This window comes from Neophocaena asiaeorientalis, unplaced genomic scaffold, assembly GCF_003031525.2.
Source record: "Neophocaena asiaeorientalis asiaeorientalis breed wild unplaced genomic scaffold, Neophocaena_asiaeorientalis_V1.1 scaffold15, whole genome shotgun sequence".
NCBI lineage: Eukaryota > Metazoa > Chordata > Mammalia > Artiodactyla > Phocoenidae > Neophocaena > Neophocaena asiaeorientalis.
The window spans coordinates 10,606,534-10,630,026 of record NW_020185328.1 but is presented as its reverse complement, the minus strand read 5'-3'; the positions used below and the strand labels follow the sequence as shown (position 1 = coordinate 10,630,026).

At 40.9% G+C, this 23,493-nt stretch overlaps 1 protein-coding gene across 2 annotated transcripts in view; it reads right to left on the bottom strand.

Moving 5' to 3' along the window:
* The window catches only part of GIPC2 (GIPC PDZ domain containing family member 2), an 87,144-nt gene that overhangs the window by 56,367 nt on the left and 7,284 nt on the right, over positions 1 to 23,493 (bottom strand). For both annotated transcript variants that reach the window (XM_024734670.1, XM_024734669.1), the window contains exon 2: positions 733 to 918. In XM_024734670.1, coding sequence (XP_024590438.1) covers positions 733 to 918 — 186 coding nt within the window. The remainder of the gene's footprint in view (positions 1 to 732; positions 919 to 23,493) is intronic.

Sequence of the window (23,493 nt, the reverse complement as noted above, 5' to 3'; positions counted from 1 at the left end):
GCTCCACGGCATGTGGGATCTTCCCAGACCGGGGCACGAACCCGTGTCCCCTGTATCGGCAGGCAGACTCTCAACCACTGCACCACCAGGAAAGCCCACTGAAGAGCATCTTTTTTAAAGAAAATAAGGTGGCCAAAAATATGTGCTCTTGGAAATAACACAAAATCAGTGGCAATCAGCATGGAAGTCACATGCTGACGAGCAACAGACCTACAAGATCCCATGAGGATAAGTAGGCACCAGGGCCAGGCTTTCCTTTTCAGTAAATGCTAAATTCTGGAGGAAGTTTAATCTGAAGGAAAAAAAAAAATCAAGGAAAGAGTAAACAAAAGAATGGTGTTGGGACTTCCCTGGTGGTGCAGTGGTTAAGAATCCGCCTGCCAATGCAGGTGACGCAGTTCGAGCCCTGGTCCAGGAAGATCCCACATGCCGCAGAGCAACTAAGCCCGCAAATGGCAACTCCTGAAGCCCCCACTCGCCGCAACAGAGAAAGCCCACGCACAGCAAAGAAGACCCAACCCAACAAAAATGAATTAAATAAAATAATTTTAAAAAAAAGAATAGTGTCTTTGAAACATTTTTTAAAGGAAACATTACCAATCCATCCATCGCTGTCGAGTCAGCTCTCACTCCAAAGATCATTTCAAACTTTCTTTGACCTGGTAGATTTTCATATAATATAGATTATATGTTACCCTCAGTTAAGTCACACAGTTATTTTTTAAGACTTACCTTTATAAAAGCATAGCCAGCACCATTATCTGTAATGGTGAGACCAAGTGAATCCTCAGATTTATACACATTCACTTCTTTTTTGATCCCTTTCACATGGGCAAATATGAAATCTTCAAGACCTATCTGTGCTCCTAAGAGTTTTCCCATGTCAACTTTAGGTGTATTTAAAGTGCAATATAAGATCTGCAAAGAGAAAGAAATATTTTAGGTCAGTTTCCACCAGGAAAACATTCTGATCATTAGTTTATTTAATACTTGAGCGAAATAGTCCTCAATTTATGATGTAAGCAGTTATATCATTAACGTTAGGTGATATGAACTGTTTCCTATAGGCCAAGCTCTGTGCTAAGCAATTTATATCCATTATCATATTTAATCCTCACAATAGCTTTATAAATACGTTATCATCTCCATATTACCAATAAGAAAATCGAGACTTAATGAGAGTAAGCAATTTGTCTAAGGTCACAAAGATATTACTTGTCAGAGCCAGGATTCAAGCTCAGGTCTCACCAACTTCGTAGCAGTTTACACTCCTATGTTACTTGCCATTTACAATGCTGACATCGAAGGTTGTGTTCCCAAAGGCGGGGTCATGATATGTATACCACAATGAAAACATAGGCAAGACTATTTTGGAAAATTTGCTTTTTTAAATGAGGAAATTTTTATTTATTTTGCATTTTTGTGCTTAAGAAAGTAATTAATGGGTTTCCCTGGTGGCACAGTGGTTGAGAGTCCGCCTGCCGATGCATGGGACACGGGTTCGTGCCCTGGTCTGGGAAGATCCCACATGCCGCGGAGCGGCTGGGGCCGGTGGGCATTAGGCCGCAACGGTGAGGGGCCCCTGTACCCAAAAAAAAAAAAAAAAAAAAAGAAAGTAATTAATGAATGAGGTAGTAAAACAAAAATATCTAAAACGGACCTTGACTAGTCCAATCCCTTGGCTTTTTTTTTTTTAAATAAATCTATTTATTCATTTTTGGCTGCATTGGGTCTTCGCTGCTGCACATGGGCTTTCTCTAGTTGCAGCGAGTGGGGACTACTCTTTGTTGTGGTGCGCGGGCTTCTCACTGCAGTGGCTTCTTGTTGAGGAGCATGGGCTCTAGGCACACATGCTTCAGTAGTTGTGGCACGTGGGCTCAGTAGCCATGGCTCACAGGCTCTAGAGCACAGGCTCAGTAGCTGGGGCACACAGGCTTAGTTGCTCCCCGGCATGAGGCATCTTCCTGGATCAGGGCTCGAACCCATGTCCCCTGCGTTGGCAGGCAGATTCTTAACCACTGCGCCACCAGGGAAGTCCCAATCCCTTGGCTTTAAGCAAGGGGGAACTGAGGTCTGGAGAGGCTAATGCAACTTGATCAAATTCACTTAATGGTAGAAACAGAAAGACTGAAATGGCAAGAAGTTGTGTGGAGGTTTTAAAGGGACTTCTTACGTTTACCCAGTCTTTATTTGACCTCATTTTCCTTCAAAAATACAATTCATTTTACTAAAATCTGCAATGCTACTCTTAAGTTTGCCAACTGTAATTTGGGTAATTTGTGAGGCCCAGATAAAAAATGGAAGAGGAGAAGGAGGGTTAAGAACATGCCATTGGTTTCAAGATTAAGTTCGGGACTTCCTGGGTGGCACAGTGGATAGGAATCCGCCTGCCAATGCAGGGGACATGGGTCTAATTCCTGGTCCAGGAAGACCCCACATGCCAAGTGAAGCAACTAAGCCCCTGTGCCACAACTACTGAACCCGAGTGCCACAACTACTGAAGCCCATGCACCTAGAGCCCGTGCTCCTCAACAAGAGAAGCCACCGCAAGGAGAAGCCTGCGCACTGCAAACAAGAGTAGCCCCCGCTCACCGCAACTAGAGAAAGCCTGCATGCAGAAATGAAGACCCAATGCAGCCAAAAATAAATAAAATTAAATCTTAAAAAAAAAAGACTAAGTTCAATAAATAAATATTTATTGAGTACCTTCTACATACCAAACAAAACTTTCTTTCTTTTGGTGGTAGGGGCCCTCGGCAGTGAAAGCACAGAGTCCTAACCACTGGACCGCCAGGTAAATCCCTAATACAGGTTTTTTATATCAAAATGGCTAAATGAAAATTTTTACCTTTTGTTATCAAGTAACATTTGCCAAAGATATAGTCAGCCTTTCCTCCATCCCTGAGACTTGCTTCAGCCCTCACTTCCAACCCTCTCCCAACCTCCCTGAGTTTCACACCATTCCTGATTCCCCTGGAACCTTGAGCTTTAATGCATCCATAAGCCTCTGGAAGCCCAGAAACTGTGCAATTACTATTTGTTAAATGGCTTTTTAAGCCCTATCAAAATATGTCTGGGGCTTCCCTGGTGGTGCAGTGGTTGAGAGTCCGCCTGCCGATGCAGGGGACATGGGTTCGTGCCCCGGTCCGGGAAGATCCCACATGCCACAGAGCGCCTGGGCCCGTGAGCCATGGCCGCCGAGCCTGCGCGTCCAGAGCCTGTACTCCGCAACGGGAGAGGCCACAATAGTGAGAGGCCAGCGTACCGCAAGGAAAAAAAAAAAAGTCTGAATTGGAACAGCTGTCCCTGCTCTACAGTTAGAGGTCCAGCATGGTTGGCAAATCCCTTATCAAATCCCAGAGGTATATGAAAGGTACTAGTGATAAAGACAAGGAAGAGGCCAAAGGGTACAGAAGAATTAACGCCTACAGGGAAGAACTACTGCCGCTGCCCTTTCCTCTTTACACCCAGGTCTGTAGTGAGCTGTTCTAACTGGTGGGCCTTTAACACAAAGGGTTGTTAACCTTTGTATCCCGGTGAAGACATAATATATTCGGCTTTATAGTTACTCTTTGCAAATACTCACTGGTGTTAAATTTTTATTATTCACGGGGGGCGGCGAGTCATTTAAGCCAATAATGGCTCCTATTTCTTATTCCAGTTGTGAAGTCAGTGGTATAATTAGTCCACTAACAAAAATCATTAATCATGGTTAGTCAGGGGGAGGTAGTATGCATAGAAAACAGCTTTTCTGGCTTCCTTTCTCAAAAAGATGGAAAGTGAGTAGAACAGTTTTCTCCTTGTCGTTTTTTCCCGTGAAAATCTGTTAATGATGCTCATGGTGGATCCTAACCACCACTAATAAGCAACTTACCAAGTAGACTTATGATCTTATTTGCAAGGCAGAAATAGAGACACAGACGTAGAGATCAAACGTTTAGATACCAACGGGGAAGGCGGGGGGGATGAATTGGGAGACTGGGATTGACATATATACACTACTGATACTATGTATAAAATAGATAACTAATGAGAACCTACTGTATAGCACAGGGAACTCTACTCAATGCTCTGTGGTGACCTAAATGGGAAGGAAATCCAAAAAAGAGGGGATATATATGTATACGTATAACCGATTCACTTTGCTGTACAGTAGAAACTAACACAACATTGTAAAGCAATTATACTCCAATAAAAATTAATTTATAAAAAAGCAACTTACCAAGTAGACAGGAACTAAAACATAATGATGATAAAACAGGGTAGGGGAAAAAGCCCCAAACAGGAAATCCCACACAAACTGAACTTCTAGCTACTAAGCTACTTCCTTTCTTTCAACCTTTTCACATGCTTCACTACAGAACAAATGTAAGATTTCCTGTAGATATAACCCTTTCCCACTGTGCTTCCTCCCCTGCAGAATAACGTTCCACTCCGGGCAACCAGAAGTTGGCAGCCAAGGCATCAGGGTTTCTTTCCTGGAAGGAGTAGAGCCATGGAATAGAGCTCCACAGAAAGTTGTGTTGAAAACCAGCAGAAATGTAATGGTCCCTGGGAGGTGGAGTAAGAGCCCTCTGTAGCAGCAGGTAACTAAAGCTCCGAGACTTCAGATCAGTTCCTCAAGGGAGGATAAAAACCTATCACTCACACGATCTCAATGCCCAGCCATCAGCAAATACATCTGTATGTCATAAAGTCTAGAGATTCAAATACTCCTCATAGATACTGCATTTTGAACTGAAAAATAAGAAATGCTTTCTAAATGCTACAAAGTTCATGCTCATTCATCTACTCACAATCATCTATTGAACACGTGCTTTTTGTCAGGTTCTGTGCTGCACGCTGGATGTACAAAGATGACTAGGACCAGTCCTCATACACAAGGAACTCCCAGGCTGGTAGATGCTCCACTGAGGTACAGTAGGGCAACATAACCCAATTGTAATCTAACAGTCCTGGATATTTAAACCAAAAAGGAACCGCAGATACATATCATGAAGCTTCCGACCTCCATTCATACATTTTCTTCAATCCAAAACCTAAAAGGCCTGCCCGCCCACCCCCAACTCTACCCCCACGCTCTTGTCTATTGAGACTCTGCAGGAATGTGACTGCCCGGTGGAATCACTCTTTCCACTTCACTCATTCGAGTGTCTGAGTCACCTTGCCTTCAACTCCAATTGGTGTAACACGTATTTGTCATCCTCACTCAGAGAGGCGAGATCTCAGTCATCTTTCTCCTACGATGTCTAACACAGTGCACTGCTCAGTTTTTATCCGAATGTCGCTGCACATTCACTTACCTCGTTTAATAAAACCTACCTGTGTACTAGGTTTTATTAACCTCATTTTGTGGATGAGAAAATTATGACTTCATCCAATTATCACAGCTAATAAATGTTTAGTGTTAAAAGAAAGAACAAACAATACAAGAAAAGAAACACTGAAGTGGCTATATAATCAATGTTCCTCTAACAAATACCTGGTTACAGAGATATACTAGAGAAAAGATATACTAGATAAAAGTAGTACGACATAGTACTTAATGTCATTTTTTTATACTCTGGTGCACAAACTAAATCAAAAGAAAGTAAACTCAGGGTAAGGTAGCATATAAGGAAAATTATCCATCCATTAGATATACCTTTCTGATGTTTTTTCATTGTAAAACGAAATACTTAACATCTTCTGGGGTATCTATATTTGATGCTTTACCACCATCATTGTTAATTTTCATAAGATTGATGGAGTTCTCATGACTATTCCACTTTCCAGAGCAGTACTACTCAATATAAATGTAACACAAGCTACATAATTTTAAATTTTCTAAAAATCACATTAACAAAAGATATAGGTGAAACTAATCTAATTTCCTCATAGAATCCCATATATCCAAAATATCATTTCAACATATAATCATTTTTAAAATGAAATTGAGAGTTTACATTTTTATTAAGTCTTTTTTTTCCCAATTGCCCAATTCAGCACACCACCACCGCTTTCCCCCCTTGGTGTCCATACATTTGTTCTCTACATCTGTGTCTCAATTTCTGTCCTGCAAACCGGTTCATCTGTACTGTTTTTCTAGGTTCCATATATGTGCATTAATATATGATATTTGTTTTTCTTTTTCTGACTTACTTCACTCTGTATGACAGTCTCTAGATCCATCCATGTCTCTACAAATGACCCAATTTCATGCCTTTTTATGGCTGAGTAATATTCCATTATATATATGTACCACATCTTCTTTATCCATTCGTCTGTCGATGGACACTTAGGTTGCTTCCATGACCTGGCTATTGTAAACAGTGCTGCAATGAACATTGGGGTGCATGTGTCTTTTTGAATTATGGTTTTCTCTGGGTATATGCCCAGTAGTGGGATTGCTGGGTCATATGGTAATTCTATTTTTAGGTTTTTAAGGAACCTCCATACTGTTCTCCATAGTGGCTGTATCAGTTTACATTCCCACCAACAGTGCAAGAGGGTTCCCTTTTCTCCACACCCTCTCCAGCATTTGTTGTTGTTTTTAAGATCTGGTGTATATTTACCCTTGCATTTTATCTCAATTTGGACTAGCGACACTTAAAGTGCTCAATATCTGTATTTGGCTAGCAGCTACCATATTAGGCAGCTCTGTTCTGGAATCCCACGTCTTTAACAATTTTATACTTTGTATTTTTCCCATCTCCATATAACTATACATGTCATTCCCTCGGCCAAAAATGCCATAGCTTAAACTCAACTTCTAAACCCAGTCATATCTGTCAAAATCTTCCGCATCCAATAAAGTCTAGCTAAACTACATTTTCTAGTAACACCGTAAGCTAATGTTATTCCTTCACCTTCTATATACCTATTAAATTTCATACATTTGTTGTGGAACTCACCATGTGCTGCTTTGTAAACTTTTAGCAGGTAAGGATTCAACTTATTGTCATATTTGTCTTATTGCGTGCCTGTCACCATGATTTATAGGAGATGTGGTTTAATGAAAGGAGAAAGCTATTGCCCTTTGGGGCCAGATTTGTTGTTGTGCTGGACATCAATATCTACAGTACCCATTCCCCTTCCCCCTCAAGTTTCATTCCTCATTTTAAGCCATATGGTAGATTGGGTAGGAGTAACCCATCCTCAGTTCCATCAGAAATGAATCGTAGTTAGGTTTAAATCAGTTAGTGACTAATTCATAATCCAACTGAGGCCAATAACATACGAGAAAGAATTTGTTGGGGTTTCTGGGGAAGGAATCTTCTTTTCCACAGAAGCTCCTAGAGAGGTGTCTCTGTCCCTCTGATGTGAAGTCTAACTACTGCGGCTGTCACTTCAACATTAGAAGACTGACCCTGGGGACAAAGCTGGCACATGGAGAAGGGCAGCGCCTCTAGATCCAACCTCACCCAAAGACAGTCAGTAATGGACACTGGAAGTCGTCCACCCCTTTCACCTCCTAAGACAATCTTCCGATATCAGGTAGCTATACTTCGTGTGTGCTTTGAAGGAAAATGGTTCACCTCCTGTGTTACAGGCATAAGGCTTAGACTCGTAGAAGTGGTGATTTTAGGAGTAAGCATGTGGCCCGGTCCTGGCCAACAAGACATGGGAGGAAGATGTCCAGGAAGCCTCAGGGAAGTATTTTTTCATTCCTAAGAAACAGACACAGTAAAAGACAATCCCCTCTTCCCCTGGATGTTCCCTTACCTGTATGTGATCTAGAAACTTCCACCACCACCTTACTACCAACGCAGGAAGAGATCAATGCCAAGAACGCAAAGATCTCAAGTGAACCTAGGTCCTTGACGTTGGTGAGTTGCTCTGTCAGCCAGCTCTGGAACCCACTATGCCTCTTTTATGTAAAATAGAAAGTTATTTGTCTTAGGCAGTTGAACTAGCTCTGTTCTACTTGCAGCTGAAAACATCCTATCTGATACACAGCCCTATCCCAGAATGTTTAGTTACACAAGCCAATAATTTCACCAACCCACTGTGGGTTGGATTTTCTGTTGCTTTCAACTAACAGATTTCTAACTGATAGAATCATTATCCTTTGTATCTTCATAATTCACGGGAGGGGGTGTTGTTTTGTTTTTGGCCACACTCCACAGCTTGTGGGACCTCAGTTCCTGGACCAGGGACTAAACCCAGGCCACGGCAGTGAAAGCACCAAATCCTAACCACCAGACCACCAGGGAACTCCCCATAATTCACAGTTTAAAAGTTCTTTCTACCTACTGTCTCATTTTATCCTTAAAAAAAAAAAAAGACAACTCTGAGGTCTATGGTGAATCATGTTTCCTTTAATGCACTGAAGTGATATGCATTCTTATCCTAATTTCATATCCTATCAAAAATTTCAAGCATTGGGCTTCCCTGGTGGTGCAGTGGTTGAGAGTTCCTCCTGCGTGCCCCGGTCTGGGAAGATCCCACATGCTCCGCCAAAAAAAAAAAAAAAAAAAGTTTCAAGCATAAAGTAAAGCTCCCCTTACTTCCAGTACCAGCAAAATGGATATCTACAGAGGAGCTATGTTATACTTGTAATGGTTGTGAGAAAGAAAGAAAAATAGTAGTAAAGGAAAGAAGGAAACAATGGGTTAAGAGGTAAGAGACCTGGATCTAGTCCCCACTCTGTGCTCTCAGTAAGCTCAGTCATTTGACCTCCTTGGTCTTCATGTACATCCTGGCATTAGTAAAGCTTGGCCTACATCACACAGCTGTTACTAAAACTCTAAGAGACTATACATAAAAGTGCTTTTTAAACTAAAAAGCTCTAAAGGTTATTATTAGTATTATTCCTGGAATACAGGTGCTTCTTGAATAATATTTACACCTATGCTTGACAGCTTAAATTGCATTACTTTTCCTGAAAATTAGATTTTGCTCCTTTTTAATGTCATAACCAGGATGGATTTCATGTTCCCCCATAAATTACATTATCCTTCAACTTTTTTTGTTGAGATTAACTCATGACAGTATTCTTACCCTGCACTTATATTTCAATAGCTATTTTTCAGTTCTTATCACACGGTTATGATTATTCACCCCAGAAACTCAATATGGCTAGGATGATAAGACTGTAGAGAGCCATTAATATAAATTAATATTACTTTTTCTCTGATGGCACCATTATATATTCCACGAGTGTGCTAGGTGAATAGGGTTAAATAAATCATTTGTCATTAGTGCTTCAAAAGATATTCTAGCCCACAAACAGGTTGCAAATCTCTCCAAAAACACATCAAATTCATTTTTAAAACTCCAGGAAGTCCACTTCCAACCTTTTGTTTAATGCTTTCCTTAAACAGGAACTGAGTTGGCCCAAGATTCCACATATTCCAAAGATCTCTGGAAGAAATTATGGGCTTGTGTGGCTTGCATTACAGTATTTGGAATGTGATTTTAAATATAAGCAACTAAGGACTTCCCTGGTGGTGCAGTGGTTAAGAATCCACCTACCAATGCAGGTGACACGGGTTCGAGCCCTGGTCCAGGAAGATCCCACATGCCTCGGAGCAACTAAGCCCATGCGCCACAACTACTGAGGCTGCACTCTAGAGCCCACGAGCCACAACCACTGAGCTCGCGTGCCACAACTACTGAAGCCCACATGCCTCGAGCCCGTGCTCCACAACAAGAGAAGCCACCACAATGAGAAGCCCGCGCACCACATCAAAGAGTAGCCCCAGCTCGCCGCAACTACAGAAAGCCCACATGCAGCAACAAAGACCCAACGCAGCCAAACATTAATTAATTAATTAACTTTTAAAAATAAATATAAGCCACTAGAATAGTTATCTCCTGTGGTTATCTAAAATAACAGTGTTATCGGGCTTCCCTGGTGGCGCAGTGGTTAAGAATCTGCCTGCCAATGCAGGGGACACGGGTTCGAGCCCTGGTCTGGGAAGATCCCACATGCCGCGGAGCAACTAAACCCGTGAGCCACAACTACTGAGCCTGCGCGTCTGGAGCCTGTGCTCCACAACGGGAGAGGCCGTGACAGTGAGAGGCCTGTGCACCGCGATGAAGAGTGGCCCCCATTCGCCACAACTGGAGAAAGCCCTCGCACAGAAGCGAAGACCCAACACAGCCAAAAATAAATAAATAAAATTTAAAATAACAGTGTTACTAAATATTTTAATACAACTACTTTCCTACATCTCAATCTACCAAGAACCTTGCTAACTCTTTATATTTTTCTAAAATAAGCATTATAGAAATATCAATGTCATTATAGAAAATAAAGAGAAAGTGGATAATAATAAACATAGTAATTAACTAAACCATACTTTCATCAGGAGTTAATACCACCATCTTTATACACAAGAATACCACTTGGATTATGTTTTCTTCGTTAATGACCAAGGCCCTATCTGGGTTATTCTTATTATCTAAGCCTCACAGACTGTTTCTCAAAAAGAGAAAAAGATTTTACTTCCGTTCAGTTAATTGCCCTTAAAATAGCAGGAATTAAGAACAACCTGAAACTAAGAATAATTACTGAGGAGAAAAGATCACCCACTTACCCTGTGTGCTTGAACAGAAGGAAGTAACTCTAGGCAAGCCAGAGTGACAGAATTATATTACTCAAAACTCTTCCCAAAAGCTAAGAGTCTCATCCTACATGATTCCCCCAAATATATGGTAGATGTGTTGTATAAAGGAAATTCTAGAACTCAAACAATTCTTCAATGACATTCATGGAATGAGACAGCTGCTCAGCCCTCTCAGCTCTACACAGTTTGGAGACTGGGTCCCACTTCTATTAGAGCACTAAGTGAAGGAACTGGGGAGATAAAGGTCTGGAAAAACAAAAATAAAATAAAAATTAAGGTTTCATAAACATTAATTGATGACTTATGTGTACCAGGTATTTTCACATACTACCTCATTTAATCCTACAACAATTCTATGTGACATTTATTACTATACCCATATACTATACAGATTAGAACATAAAGATTTAAAGAGATAAAATAGTTTGTGATTAAGTAGTATTTGGTTCTAATATAACTCCAACCCTGCTTGTCCAGTTCCATGCTCTTTCCCCTACAACGTTGCCTCTCTGACACCAAATATCTACATAGAGACATCCAAGTTACTGATCACTTCCTAAAGCATTAGCTCAGCTAATCCATGTGCATCAGGTCATAAGGACAAGCAACACTACATGCTGTGTAGAAGAGAAAACCAGCTCAAACCCCCTTACATGATTTGTCTAAGGTCACATAGCTAGTGAATGACAGAGACAAACCTGGAATTCAGACTTTTGTGCTTTCTCTAACCCCATGATACCATAGCTGTGATGTAAATATAAATTTGGCTTTAAACTTAAAACTCCTAGAAGGCAGAGACTACAAAGTTTTTGCTCTATATGGAGCCAAATACAGTTTATTTATTAAACCACCCACTTCTTAAAAGGAGTGAAGACAGCTTACAAAAAGGAGCTATTTGTAATTGGACTTGAAAAGTCAGATGTAAGACTTCTCTGGTGGTGCAATGGTCGCAGTGGTTAAGAATTCGCCTGCCAACGCAGGGGACACGGGTTTGATCCCTGGTCCGGGAAGATCCCACATGCCACAGAGCAACTAAGCCCGTGCACCACAACTACTGAGCCTGAGCTCTAGAGTCCGCGAGCCACAACTACTGAGCCCGTGCACCACAACTACTGAAGCCCACACGCCTAGAGAAGCCACCGCAATGAGAAGCCTGCACAACAAAGAGTAGCTCCCGCTCGCCGCAACTAGAGAAAGCCCGCGCACAGCAACAAAGACCCAACGTGGCCACAAATTAAATAAATAAATAAATTTAAAATAAAAAATTTTTTAAAGTCAAATGTATTAGGTGATTAGTAAATATCAAAATATTAATACATTGTTTAATTTGATTTACTGTAAATAAGTAATTTTAAATGATTTCTTCCAGTTAATTTTAAAACTGACCATAACCCAAAGAAATGAATGTAACAAAACACAGACGTTTAAGATCTCATGCCTATTATCTTCCCAGTATAACACATGTAACAAATTTCTAAGATTTGTTTTTTTAAATATACATTATTTTAGAAATCCAGTGCCTTTGCCTTCACCTTGTCAATGGCTACAGTCACCTAGAAAAAAAGTTTCAGTTTGGAAAAGATATAAAATTGGCAACAAGACAGATATTTAGAAACCTGATACTGTATGCTCTATTTAGACCTTCATGAGGATATTGTACAAAGCCCTGCCTCGGAACTATGTAGAACTTTCTATAAATGATTCACTTCTAAATTAGCTGTCCTGGGTCAGCAGTGGCAAGTCTTAAATAAAAGGTGAATCATCCTTTGTACTGTTCCTTCTCTGGTACAACCACATTTTTTCCCAGTGTTTTCAATGGGCAAAATAATGTGACAAAAATAGTTTTATCCCCTCCTCCAAAATCAAATCACATTTTTTAATCTACCAAATGACTTCCCAGAGTAACAGAAAGAACGTTTTCCTTTGTTAATGAAATCTAATCAAAGCAACCACGTAACAAAGAAAGGCAATCTCAAAGCAATTCTTGAAACAGGAAAAGGTTAAAAGCATAGAGATAGGTTTTAGTCTTGCTTTTGTGGACATTACACCGACACTAACCCGAGGAGTAAGATAAATCAAATGTGTGTAGCTATATATATCCATCCTCTTCCAAACTATAATTCAGGTCAGAGGAGATATCTGAGCTTTAGCCTGGTCTAATAATGCTGCAAGGTTACATGCCAATTTGAAAGACATCATAAATCACTGCTGTTCCCCTTGTCAGGTGCTGTCCCAAATTTTCCAGGTTCCTAAACCACGTATCTTCTTCTTTTTTTTTTTTTTTTTAAACCACTTATCTTCTTAAAAGCGTCCTCTTGCTTGACACTTAAGATGGAAGAGAACCTCAAAAGGGAAGGAGAAACTCGATATAACAGGAGACGTTTTACATCCGAGAATGCAGTAGAATGGTTTGTGAGACATAACATTATAAATTATTATTAGTAAAGAGACCTGTGATTAAACTTTCCAGTTTACCAAATATACAAATATAAATTATATTATTTTTTAAAAAGCCATTAGATCCCCAAAGGGTCCTTAAACAAAATTTTAAAATTTGTTTGGCAGAGTGCTTATGTAGCAAGCACCTGTTCATATTAACCAGGAAGCAGACTTATTATAACTCTTACAATGAAATGTCTACAAGTTATGTGATATTTAAAATCCACCCAAATGGCACAACATTGTAAATGAATTATATTTCAATAACTAACTAAATAAAAGCTACCCAAATAAATCATGAAAAATTGGAAAGCAAGCATGGGGAGCCACTCAGAGGTCAAGACGGGAGTGATGCAGGAGGGTGGTCTATTCCTTCCTATTCCCCAGAACAGAAATTCTGACAGAAAGAGATGAGCACTTTATGAAGAAAATGGGTCATGCAAGAAACTCTCAACAACTTGAGGGAGTGAAAGATTGCAATTGATTTTTATTCTAAACTAGGACACCTGAAACACGTTAGAAAAACATAGTGCAGAGTGACAGGGCAAGAGGGGACAAAGGAAAATGTACTATAGGGTTCCCTAGATGAGAGGTGACAAAGGGTTGGGGTGAGGGAGTGGAGGCAAACTCAGTGACCGCCTTAGACCCTTATTGATTAGAAAGCCTGAGAAGCATAGAAAAGTTCACCCATGGGTGGGGCTGGTGTGACGCAAAGAAGCTGGTTAGCCGAGAGTCTGGAGACTGTGAAGATTCTTCTAGGTTCAGTTGCTCAATTTCAAGCCACCTCCCACCCCAGGGGTAGACAGCTCCAAGAACAGAGACCAGGAAGACACGGAGAGGAGCTGCCAGGAATAGAATCCTGTCACAGAATCGGAGACACTTAGTCACAGCCCTGGCTGAGAGCCTCTCATCTTTGCTCCCAGGGGTTTATGACCAGCTCGGGCTCCCCACTCTCCCAAGCAGCTTCTTCCCACCCTCTGCTTGCCAACATTCCTGCCCTCCCTGCCTGTAGGACTCCTGCGACTGGAGCAGACAGAGCAGTTAGAGAAGAGGGGAGGAGGACCCAGCAGTGTCAGGAAGCTTCCCAAAGAAGCTGGCAGGGCTCCATCCTCACTCGCAAGAATGTGTCACCAAGCCAGAGCCAGGACGAGGAGTACCAGCATCTCCTGGCTCCAAGCTTAGAGCTGACACTGTGCCTTCACTACCTGCTTCTATTTTTATGCCCACACCCTCCTCTCCCCACCCCCTCCCTAAATGCCTACCATTCAAAACCTTCCTTACTGCCTAGGAAACTGGCTTGTGTGTGGTGCGTGCATAATTAGCAAATGTATGATAAACTTTCTCACATCGCATTTTTTTTTTCTCCTTTTCTATAATTAGAGGGACTCTGGATCCTAGTTCACCGCTGCTGTCCCAGAGTAATTATTACAACCTTCCTTCTCACTCTGTGAAGTGTCTGGGTAGGAAATATAAGTTACATGGCCATCTATTTATAATGCTTCTTCTACTAAGCAGATCAAATAAGCACGTTCCCTTTTCAGGATGATAAGACTAGACAACATGGGATAAAAGGAAAAACATGATTTGCATGTTGAGGAAAGGCAGTGGTAGAGTTCTTCCTCTATCCCTTAGCATGTAAGTAATCTTCCCCAGAAGCTTCTTGGAAGTCAGTGTCCGCGACTTGAGCACAATTAAGAATCTAGGAGGGACTTCCCTCGTGGCGCAGTGGTTGGGAATCTGCCTGCCTGTGCAGGAGACACGGGTTCGAGCCCTGGTCCGGGAGGATTCCACATGCTGCGGAGCAACTAAGCCCGTGCGCCACAACTACTGAGCCTGTGCTCTGGAGCCCATAAGCCACAACTACTGAAGCCCACGTGCCTGGAGCCTGTGCTCCACCACGAGACAGGCTACCACAATGAGAAGCCTGTGCACCGCAGTGAGGAGTAGCCCCCGCTCACTGCAACTAGAGAAAGCCAGGGTGCAGCAATGAAGACACAACACAGCCAAAAATAAATAAATAAATAAATTTAAATTTAAAAAAAAAATACTTCATTATAAAAAAGAAAAGAATCTAGGAGACTCATGTACACAGTGTTATATTTAAAATAAATAACCAACAAGGACTTACTGTAAAAAAAAAATAATAAAGACATTTAAAAAATAAAAAATTTAAAAATAAAAATTTTTTTTAAATCTCCAACTAACTTTAAAAAAAAGATTCTAGGAGATTTAACAAGTGTGGGGAGAGTTGAAAATGAGCTCTAAATGTTCAGTGGGAGAATGGAGTAGAATAATAGAATTCCATGCTAAGAAAAATTCTGTCACAGGTATGTCTAGAGATATGACACAAAGAAACATGGGTATTCCTAAAGAGTTATTTTTGAAATAACTCTTTTGAATAAGAGTTCAAGAGAAATAAGCATTGACAAATGCAATGCAAAATAATTCTGAATAAATTTGTATATTTAATATTTCAAGTTTGAGATCTTTGACTGTGTTGACTGAAATAGTTTATTAGGTTTATACTAAACTTTATTGAAGAAGCCCTTGTCAGAAGAGTCCACGTTAGTTACTATAACACAGAATTCCACACTGAGATAGCTTAGTTTGAGGATCATGTATAGAGATAAACTTTTAAATTTGCTTTCCTTATTTTCTGGGATTAGGCAAAAAGTAGGAGACTGAAATTGTACAGGTCTAGAATAGAAAAACTAAAAAGAAAAAATTACCAAAAAATTACTCAAAAATTTGCCTAACAAGCATCTTTTTTGAGGAAAAGAGGGAACGAGAACTAACATTTATTGAACCATTGTTCTAGAGAGCTAATATGCTATTTCATTCAGTTCTTGCGACACTCCTATAAGGCAGGTATTATTTGTACATTTTCCAGGTTCAATTCCATTGTTCAATTTTCCAGGTGAGAAAATTGAAGCCACTCGGTGACACCTCCAAGCATCAAACTCAGGGCACACCACGCTACTCTGAAACCCACCTCCCCATCAGATTGACCTAAAGCATTGCTGTCATGCCACCCTGACTCTCCATCTATCATAGGACCCTATAAGCCTGTGAAATAGCCACAGCAACATGTGTGGCTTCAAGATATTGCAAAAGCTTGGAATCTCACTAAATTAACCAGCCATGTTTCACTTTGTATAATTACAATCCTATAACACTGATCCTAAAACTGTAAGTATAAAACAAGAGGTCTTTCTACTGCTTTTCCCTTCTTGTTGCTTTCCCATTTTGCCCCCCTTTGCATCCTAACTTCACAGCTTAGAGCAAGTGCTTAACCTCAAGCAAACTGGCATAAAGCAATGTTGCCAGCATGTAGGGTGACACTGGAAAATTCTGAAATCTTGTGGGAGCTTTTTTAGTTGTTACAATGATGTACACCACTGGCGCTGGCAGAGATAGGGGATGAGGCAGGGATACAGTATGAACTCTAGTGCTCAGAGAGGCTCAGCCTGGTGAGCCTAATTCTGATGATTTTCAAATGTCCTACTAGAGATTCATGTTGGGAAGAGAATATATATATTCTCTTGTTTGTGTAGAACCTTATCAAGAGTTGTTCATCATTTCAGAAAATCAAGTCACTGACAGCACTGTTGTCCATGTTATTTGAATTTAACACGAAACATTTATATCATTTGCTCCTATTATTGTGACATTATATAGTTCTATGAATACCTACAAATATTTAGATAACAAAAGGTAACAGAAAGGAGTCAACAACAATCAAGTGACTATTGTCTTACTTTTTTTCTTCGTTTCCTTATTCTTTTTAAATCCAACCGTATTCACTGTAAGTAGGTAAATACAAGCAACTGACTGCTTCATTATGTCTTCTGAGATAGTTTTCCCAAGTATTTGCATTGAAATCCATGTTTGTTCCTAATAGTTTTAAAAATTATGTGTATAGGTGGGTATTATTGTTTAAATTTTTATTTCAGGATAAGTAAACGTGGTGCCACAAAATATTTGTTATTACAGGGGAACTTTGGGTCCAATAAGGTTAAGAACCACTTGTGTAAAGGAAAGAACATGGGCTTTGGAGTCAGACAAACCTAAGACAGAAGACGTCTCTTTGGACTGCATGATTTGTGTACTTTACTTTTTTTTTTTAAGTCTTTATGGAACTTGTTACAATATTGCTTCTATTTTTTGTTTTGGTTTTTTGGCCCCAAGGCATGTGGGGTCTTAGTTCCCCGAGCAGGGATCAAACCCACACCCCCTGCGCATTGGAAGGCGAAGCCTTAACCACTGGACCGCTAGGGAAGTCCCTTGAGTAGTTTACTTTTTTTTTTTTAATTAATTTACTTTATTTTATTTACTTTTGGCTGCATTGGGTCTTCATTGCTACGCATGGGCTTTCTCTAGTTGTGGCGAGCGGGAGCTACTCTTCATTGCGGTGTGTAGGCTTCTCATTGTGGTGGCTTCTCTTGTTGCAGAGCACGGGCTCTAGGCATGCGGGCTTCAGTTGTGGTGCCCGGGCTCAGCAGTTGTAGCTCACAGGCTCAGTAGTTGTGGCACACTGGCTTAGTTGCTCCGCAGCATGTGGGATCTTCCTGGGCCAGGGCTCGAACCTGTGTCCCCTGCATTGGCAGGCAGATTCTTAACCCCTGCACCACCAGGAAAGCCAGAGTAGTTTATTTTTGTTCTGAGCTCCAATTGCCTCATCTATCAATCACAGCCATTTCTGGGGGCTCTGTTAAGAATTGCTATTTCAAACAAGGTAGCACAGGTTAAGTGGTAATGATAGGTATTCAACAATAATTCCCTTCTCAATGCTCAAGCTATGCTTCCCTCCCCCACTTACCTTTACAGAAGGCAGGAAAATTAAGATAGGAAGGAGGAAGTATAAAGAATACAGAAGGAGGGACTTCCCTGGTGGTCCAGTGGGTAAGACTCCACACTCCCAGTGCAAGGGGCCCAGGTTTGATCCCTGGTCAGGGAACGAGATCCCACATGCATGCAGCAACTAAGAGTTCTCATGCCGCAACTAAAGATCCCATATGCCACAATGAAGACCTGACACAGCCAAAAGTAAATGAATTTTTAAAAAAGAATACAGAAGAAGAAAGGGAGTAACAAATCATGATCTGTACCTAATACCTAACTACACCCAGAACACACTGTTAGTATCAAATGTGAAAAGGTTCAGGAGGTTCAAGTTACATTCTGGCCCTGGATCATGAAGAACATGTTGTTAATGCCAATCAATAACACAAACACTACTACAAACACTACTACTTAATGCAATATATGGATATGTAAATTGTTCCAGGAATGGGTACAGAATTATCATTTCCTCAACCTTGTTACTGTGTATCCCTTTAATACCACTTAAAGTTAACACTGCAACTTAAGAACCTGTAGAGGTTGAGATGTAGATCTGGATTTCAGCCTTTTTTTTTTTTTTTTTTTTTTAAGTTGGAACTCTTCCTCTACACGTAGTTTGATTATCTCCAGGGAGATTTTTATACAATAGCAAATACACTTTCTGAATGCTGGATCTTGTGCCTGTTTAGCCACTACTAACTGGGGGTCAGATATGTTCCTAAAAGGCAAATATTCTATCACTGACAAGGTCTAAGGTCTCTTCTTCCCTTTCGCTTATCTGTAGAAGCCATAGGACCTCCCTGGTATTAGCCATGTCCAAGCTTCAACTTCATACTCCACATTTTAATCACCAAAATTTCAAAATACTCAGCATACCCCAAACAGAAAGGCTAGAGTTTCTAAGACAGTGAGAAAAAAGCAGTTTTTAGATCCCAATCCAGAGAAACAGTGACAGTCATCCACTCTTTGTTGGCTTCCTCTTTTCTTTATCTCAGCAAGTATCTAGCCCAAAGGTATTTGTTAGTTACTTTATCTGAATACATAGTTTCAAGAAACAGCTTTAGATGCACCCCAATGTTCACAGCAGCATTATCTATAACTGCCAAGAAGTGGAAACAACCTAAGTGTCCTTTAACTGGTGAATGGATAAGGAAGATGTGGTATATTCACACAATGGAATACTACTCAGCCATAAAAAATGAAATTTTGCCACTTATAGCAACCTGGATGGACCTGGAGGGTATTAAGCTAAGTGAAATAAGTCAGACAGAAAAAGACAAATACTGTATGATATCACTTATATGTGGACTCTTAAAAAAGTACAACAAACTAGTTAATATAACAAAAATGAACAGACTCACATGTATAGAGAAAGAACTCGTGGTTACCAGTAGAGAGAGGGAAAGAGGGAGGGGAAGAGTGGGATAGGGAACTAAGAGGTACAAACTACTATATATAAAATAAATAATCTACAAGGATGCATTGTACAACATCAGGAATATAGCCAATATTTTACAATAAGTGGAATATAACTTAAAAATTGGGCATCACTATGTTATACACCTGAAACTTGATACTGTACATCAACTATACTTCAATAAAAAAATGAACACCTTTGGTTACCTTAGGTGATGGGGATTTATTATAAGGAAACAAAGGGAAACAAAAGAAACACAGGAAACCTTCTCAGAAGACAGACTTCTTAGAAATTACTAAAAATTGGCTCATTGCCATTAAAGACACAGTGTCAGCTCTCCTAGCATGAAGGACATTCTGATGGCCCTCTGTGACCCTGAAAGGACCCCAGTGACTCTGCCATCCCCAGGCTTCAATGTTTTTTTCTTAGGTCCACTTCTTTGCTTCTGCTACTACCAACTGTACAGAACAGATACATGGTATGCTCCTAATCTGTTAAAAGTAGAAGGGAGGTTTACACTTACACAGATATGCATTTACTTTCACACAAACACACACTCATAAATTCACAAATTTTATTTTTCTGTAATGATGGTCAAGAAAGTGGCCTAAGCAGATGCTTCTGGGGAAAGAGGACTAGGGAACCATGGTTCACACTTTTTTCCCCCACACACAAAAAAATGGTTATCCACTTTTTAAAATTTTTTACTATGTACATATATTATTTTTTCAATTAAAATAAAAATTGGTGGATTTCCCTGGCAGTCCAGTGGTTAAGACTCCACGCTCCCAGTGCAGGGGGTCCAGGTTCAATCCCTGGTCAGGGAACTAAGATCCCACATGCTGCAACACATGGCCAAAAAAAATAAATAAAAATAAAGACACCAATTTCTAAAAAAATTAAAATAAAATAAAAATTGGTTTTAAATAACATTTACTATGTAGCTGCTCTGTGGACTTCTGCTTCACAGAGAGTAATTTCTGCTAGGAAATTTAGTGAATGAATAAACCACAAAAGCCATTTTCCCTTGGTGGTCTTTGGTCAAACATCATGGATATGCTCACTAACTGAGAGCCAACAGGTGGAAAGAAAGAGGAGGACCCGAGAGGAAGGTTACAATTAATAACACTGAGGAGGGGACTTCCCTGCTGGTCCACTGGCTAAGACTCCACACTCCCTATGCAGGGGCCCAGGTTCGATCCCTGGTCAGGGAACTAGATCCCACATGCTAAAGATCCCACATGCTGCAACTAAAGATCCCACAAATGGCAATGAAGATCCCGTGTGCCGCAACTAAGACCCAGTACAGGCACATAAATAAATAAATATTAATATTAAAAAAAATATATATATGGGACTTCCCTGGTGGCACAGTGGTTAGGACTCTGCGCTCCCAATATAGGGGGCCGGGGTTCGATTTCTGGTCAGGGAACTAGATCCCACATGCATGCCACAACTAAGGAGCCCTCGAGCCACAACTAAGGAGTCCGTCTGCCACAACAGAGACCCGGTGCAACCAAATAAATATTTATAAATAAATAAATATTTTTTTAAAAAAAACAGTCTTCGATTTGAAGTCATTCTCTTTATTCTAGTTTGTTACCACACTTTTCTGTATAATTACAGTTTTGCATTTGTGGAATCAAAATTACACGCTAGGTATGTACACTGAGCAGTAAAGGTACACACGGCTCAATACTTTTGGGGCTCTGCCACAATTTTCTCAATCAAATTCCATCTCACTCTTCTTTGATCTCTGCCTACCATATCCCTACCTGCATATTTGGTATCTCTGGCAGCATCCTTCATATTCCACCTTGTATTATCAGCATATACATACTTGTTAACTCATATGCCTTAGTTTACTCTTACCACCACTCCTATACATTGTAAGCTCCGTGAGATAGGCAGTTGGTAACATTTGTATGCATTTCAATACTTTTTACATAAAAGTGACACTCCAATATTTTTAATTGAGTGCACAAGCTCTGGAAGACCATTCATACTGGAAAAGACCTTGGATCTTCTCATTTAATCCAGTGGTTCCCAAAAACATATCTGCCAACAGATGATAGACCAACTGCCTAGGGACACCAGGAAGAAGTTAAATTACCACATTTTTCAGGCCCTAGCCCAAATCTGTAGAAGCGGGGCCCAGAAACCTGCATTCTTGGAGTACTGACTCACAAGCCTGAGCATAAGTAGGAGTTGTTAATTTTAAAAGGAGGCCATTAGACTGAGGGGGTTCTAATGAACTTGGCAGCCTAGGTAAGCAAACCAAAACCTAGGCCAGCAAATGCCTCAAAGTTAAGAAACCTAAAGGACAACCAATCACAAACAGCCAAGTAGGTTTTCCCAAATAAGGCAACCACTTAAGCTAGAGCCAATCAAATAACTTCCTCACTTTGCCTCCACATCTCCTCTAGAAAAACCTTGCCCCTAACTCCTGTCTGCTGAGCACTCCTAACCCCTTCTGGTTTGCCACTGCCCAAATCGATTTTTGCTCAAATATACTCAATTTAAATATGCCTCAGTTTATCCTTTAAAAGAATTAACAGGGAAAGAACAGGGGAAAGATTTCCAGGTAAAGAGAAGAACAACAGATAAATGTCAGAGAACCAAGAATAGTTTCATGCTCTCTACAGGCCGTGGAAGATGTCTGCCACATCCCTAATTCAAGAAGTCTCAGACCATCTGTCCTGCCCACTGTCCTCTCCAACAAGACTCCTTATCCACTGTTCATCCGCCTTAGTACCACCTACACACTGGACCAGAGATGAGCCCTGACCCACAAGCCAAAGGGGCCTGCCCCACCTGTCCTGTACCCTGACTCAACAACAGAGACTCACTCTCAGGGAGTTCAAGTTTGAGACAGAGTGGGCGCACAGAAAGTACAGAAGCAAAGGACTAAAAGACAGAGAGGAGGCAATAGGGGCCTTAAAGGAGCAAAGTCAAAGGATAAAAAGAGGAAATCAGTCAAGAACACAGTAAGAAGTAGGGAGACAGGTAGAGAGGGAAGGGGAAGAGCAACTGGACTTGCTCTTGGTTCTCCAGAGTCTGAAGTTACTGCTTTCACCCAGACAGCATGAGTGATGTTCCAGCTGTCCACGGAACCTGACCGCCCAGCTACAGAGACGATCCTGGGCTTCCTCACCTCCCCATACATCCTAACAAATACATACGTACACGTTGTCCAAGGTAACCTGAGTGTCTCCATCTCTTACAACCTGCAAGAGCCTCCCATGTCCACTCAGGATGGCTGGAGGGGTGGGAGTAGGTGAGGGACGGCAAAGGGGACACCATCTGTCTATGAGGTAGCAGAGGCTTGGGGAGGGGTTCAGACTTGATTCTAGAGTTGTTCACACACCTACTTGGGGGGGCATCTCCAGCACACAAATCAACAGTCTTACCCATTTCTTATCTTCCTGAGAGCAATGAGGTCTATAAGGCAGCTGGTGAGACTATCCTCCCACTTCTCAAAATGAGTCACGGTTCTAGGGGGAATTTTTCGGTGTTTTGTTTTTTACTTGAGCTTTTCATAGAAAACAGAGGCTGATGCTCATGAGGGATAGTAAGCATACATAATGATCGTAGTATATTTAGAACTTCTCAGATGGTACTGTGCAATTCCAGAAAATACCATCCTATTTAACTTAAACTAAACTTTATAAAGGAAGCATAGCAAAGGAATGGTCGATTGTGTTTCAACTTTATAAAACACCAGTCAGGGGTCATTCCCCTGCTGAAAAATACTTGGCTTACTCTTACTGCCTACAGAATAGAACCCATATAGCTTCAAGGACATTTGTAGTCTCACTACTGTTTACATCTTCAGCTTCATCTCCTACTGGATCCACCATCTACTTTTATTTATTAAACTTTTATGGTGCAACTAAGCCATCTAGCAACTCTGGAAATGAGATTTTTAAGGGAAAAAACTCTCCCAGCCCTCAGTAAGAGATAAGTAACTAAATTCAATTCAGTGTGCTAATGCTATGTTAAAATCATGCAGTACTGGGTATTAAACATATCTAGGGCTTTCCTGGTGGCGCAGTGGTTGAGAGTCCGCCTGCCGATGCAGGGGACATGGGTTCGTGCCCCGGTCCAGGAAGATCCCACGTGCCATGGAGCAGCTGGGCCCATGAGCCAGGGCCACTAAGCCTGCGCATCCGGAGCCTGTGCTCCGCAATGGGAGAGGCCACAGCAGTGAGAGGCCCACGTACAGCAAAAAAAAAAAAAAAA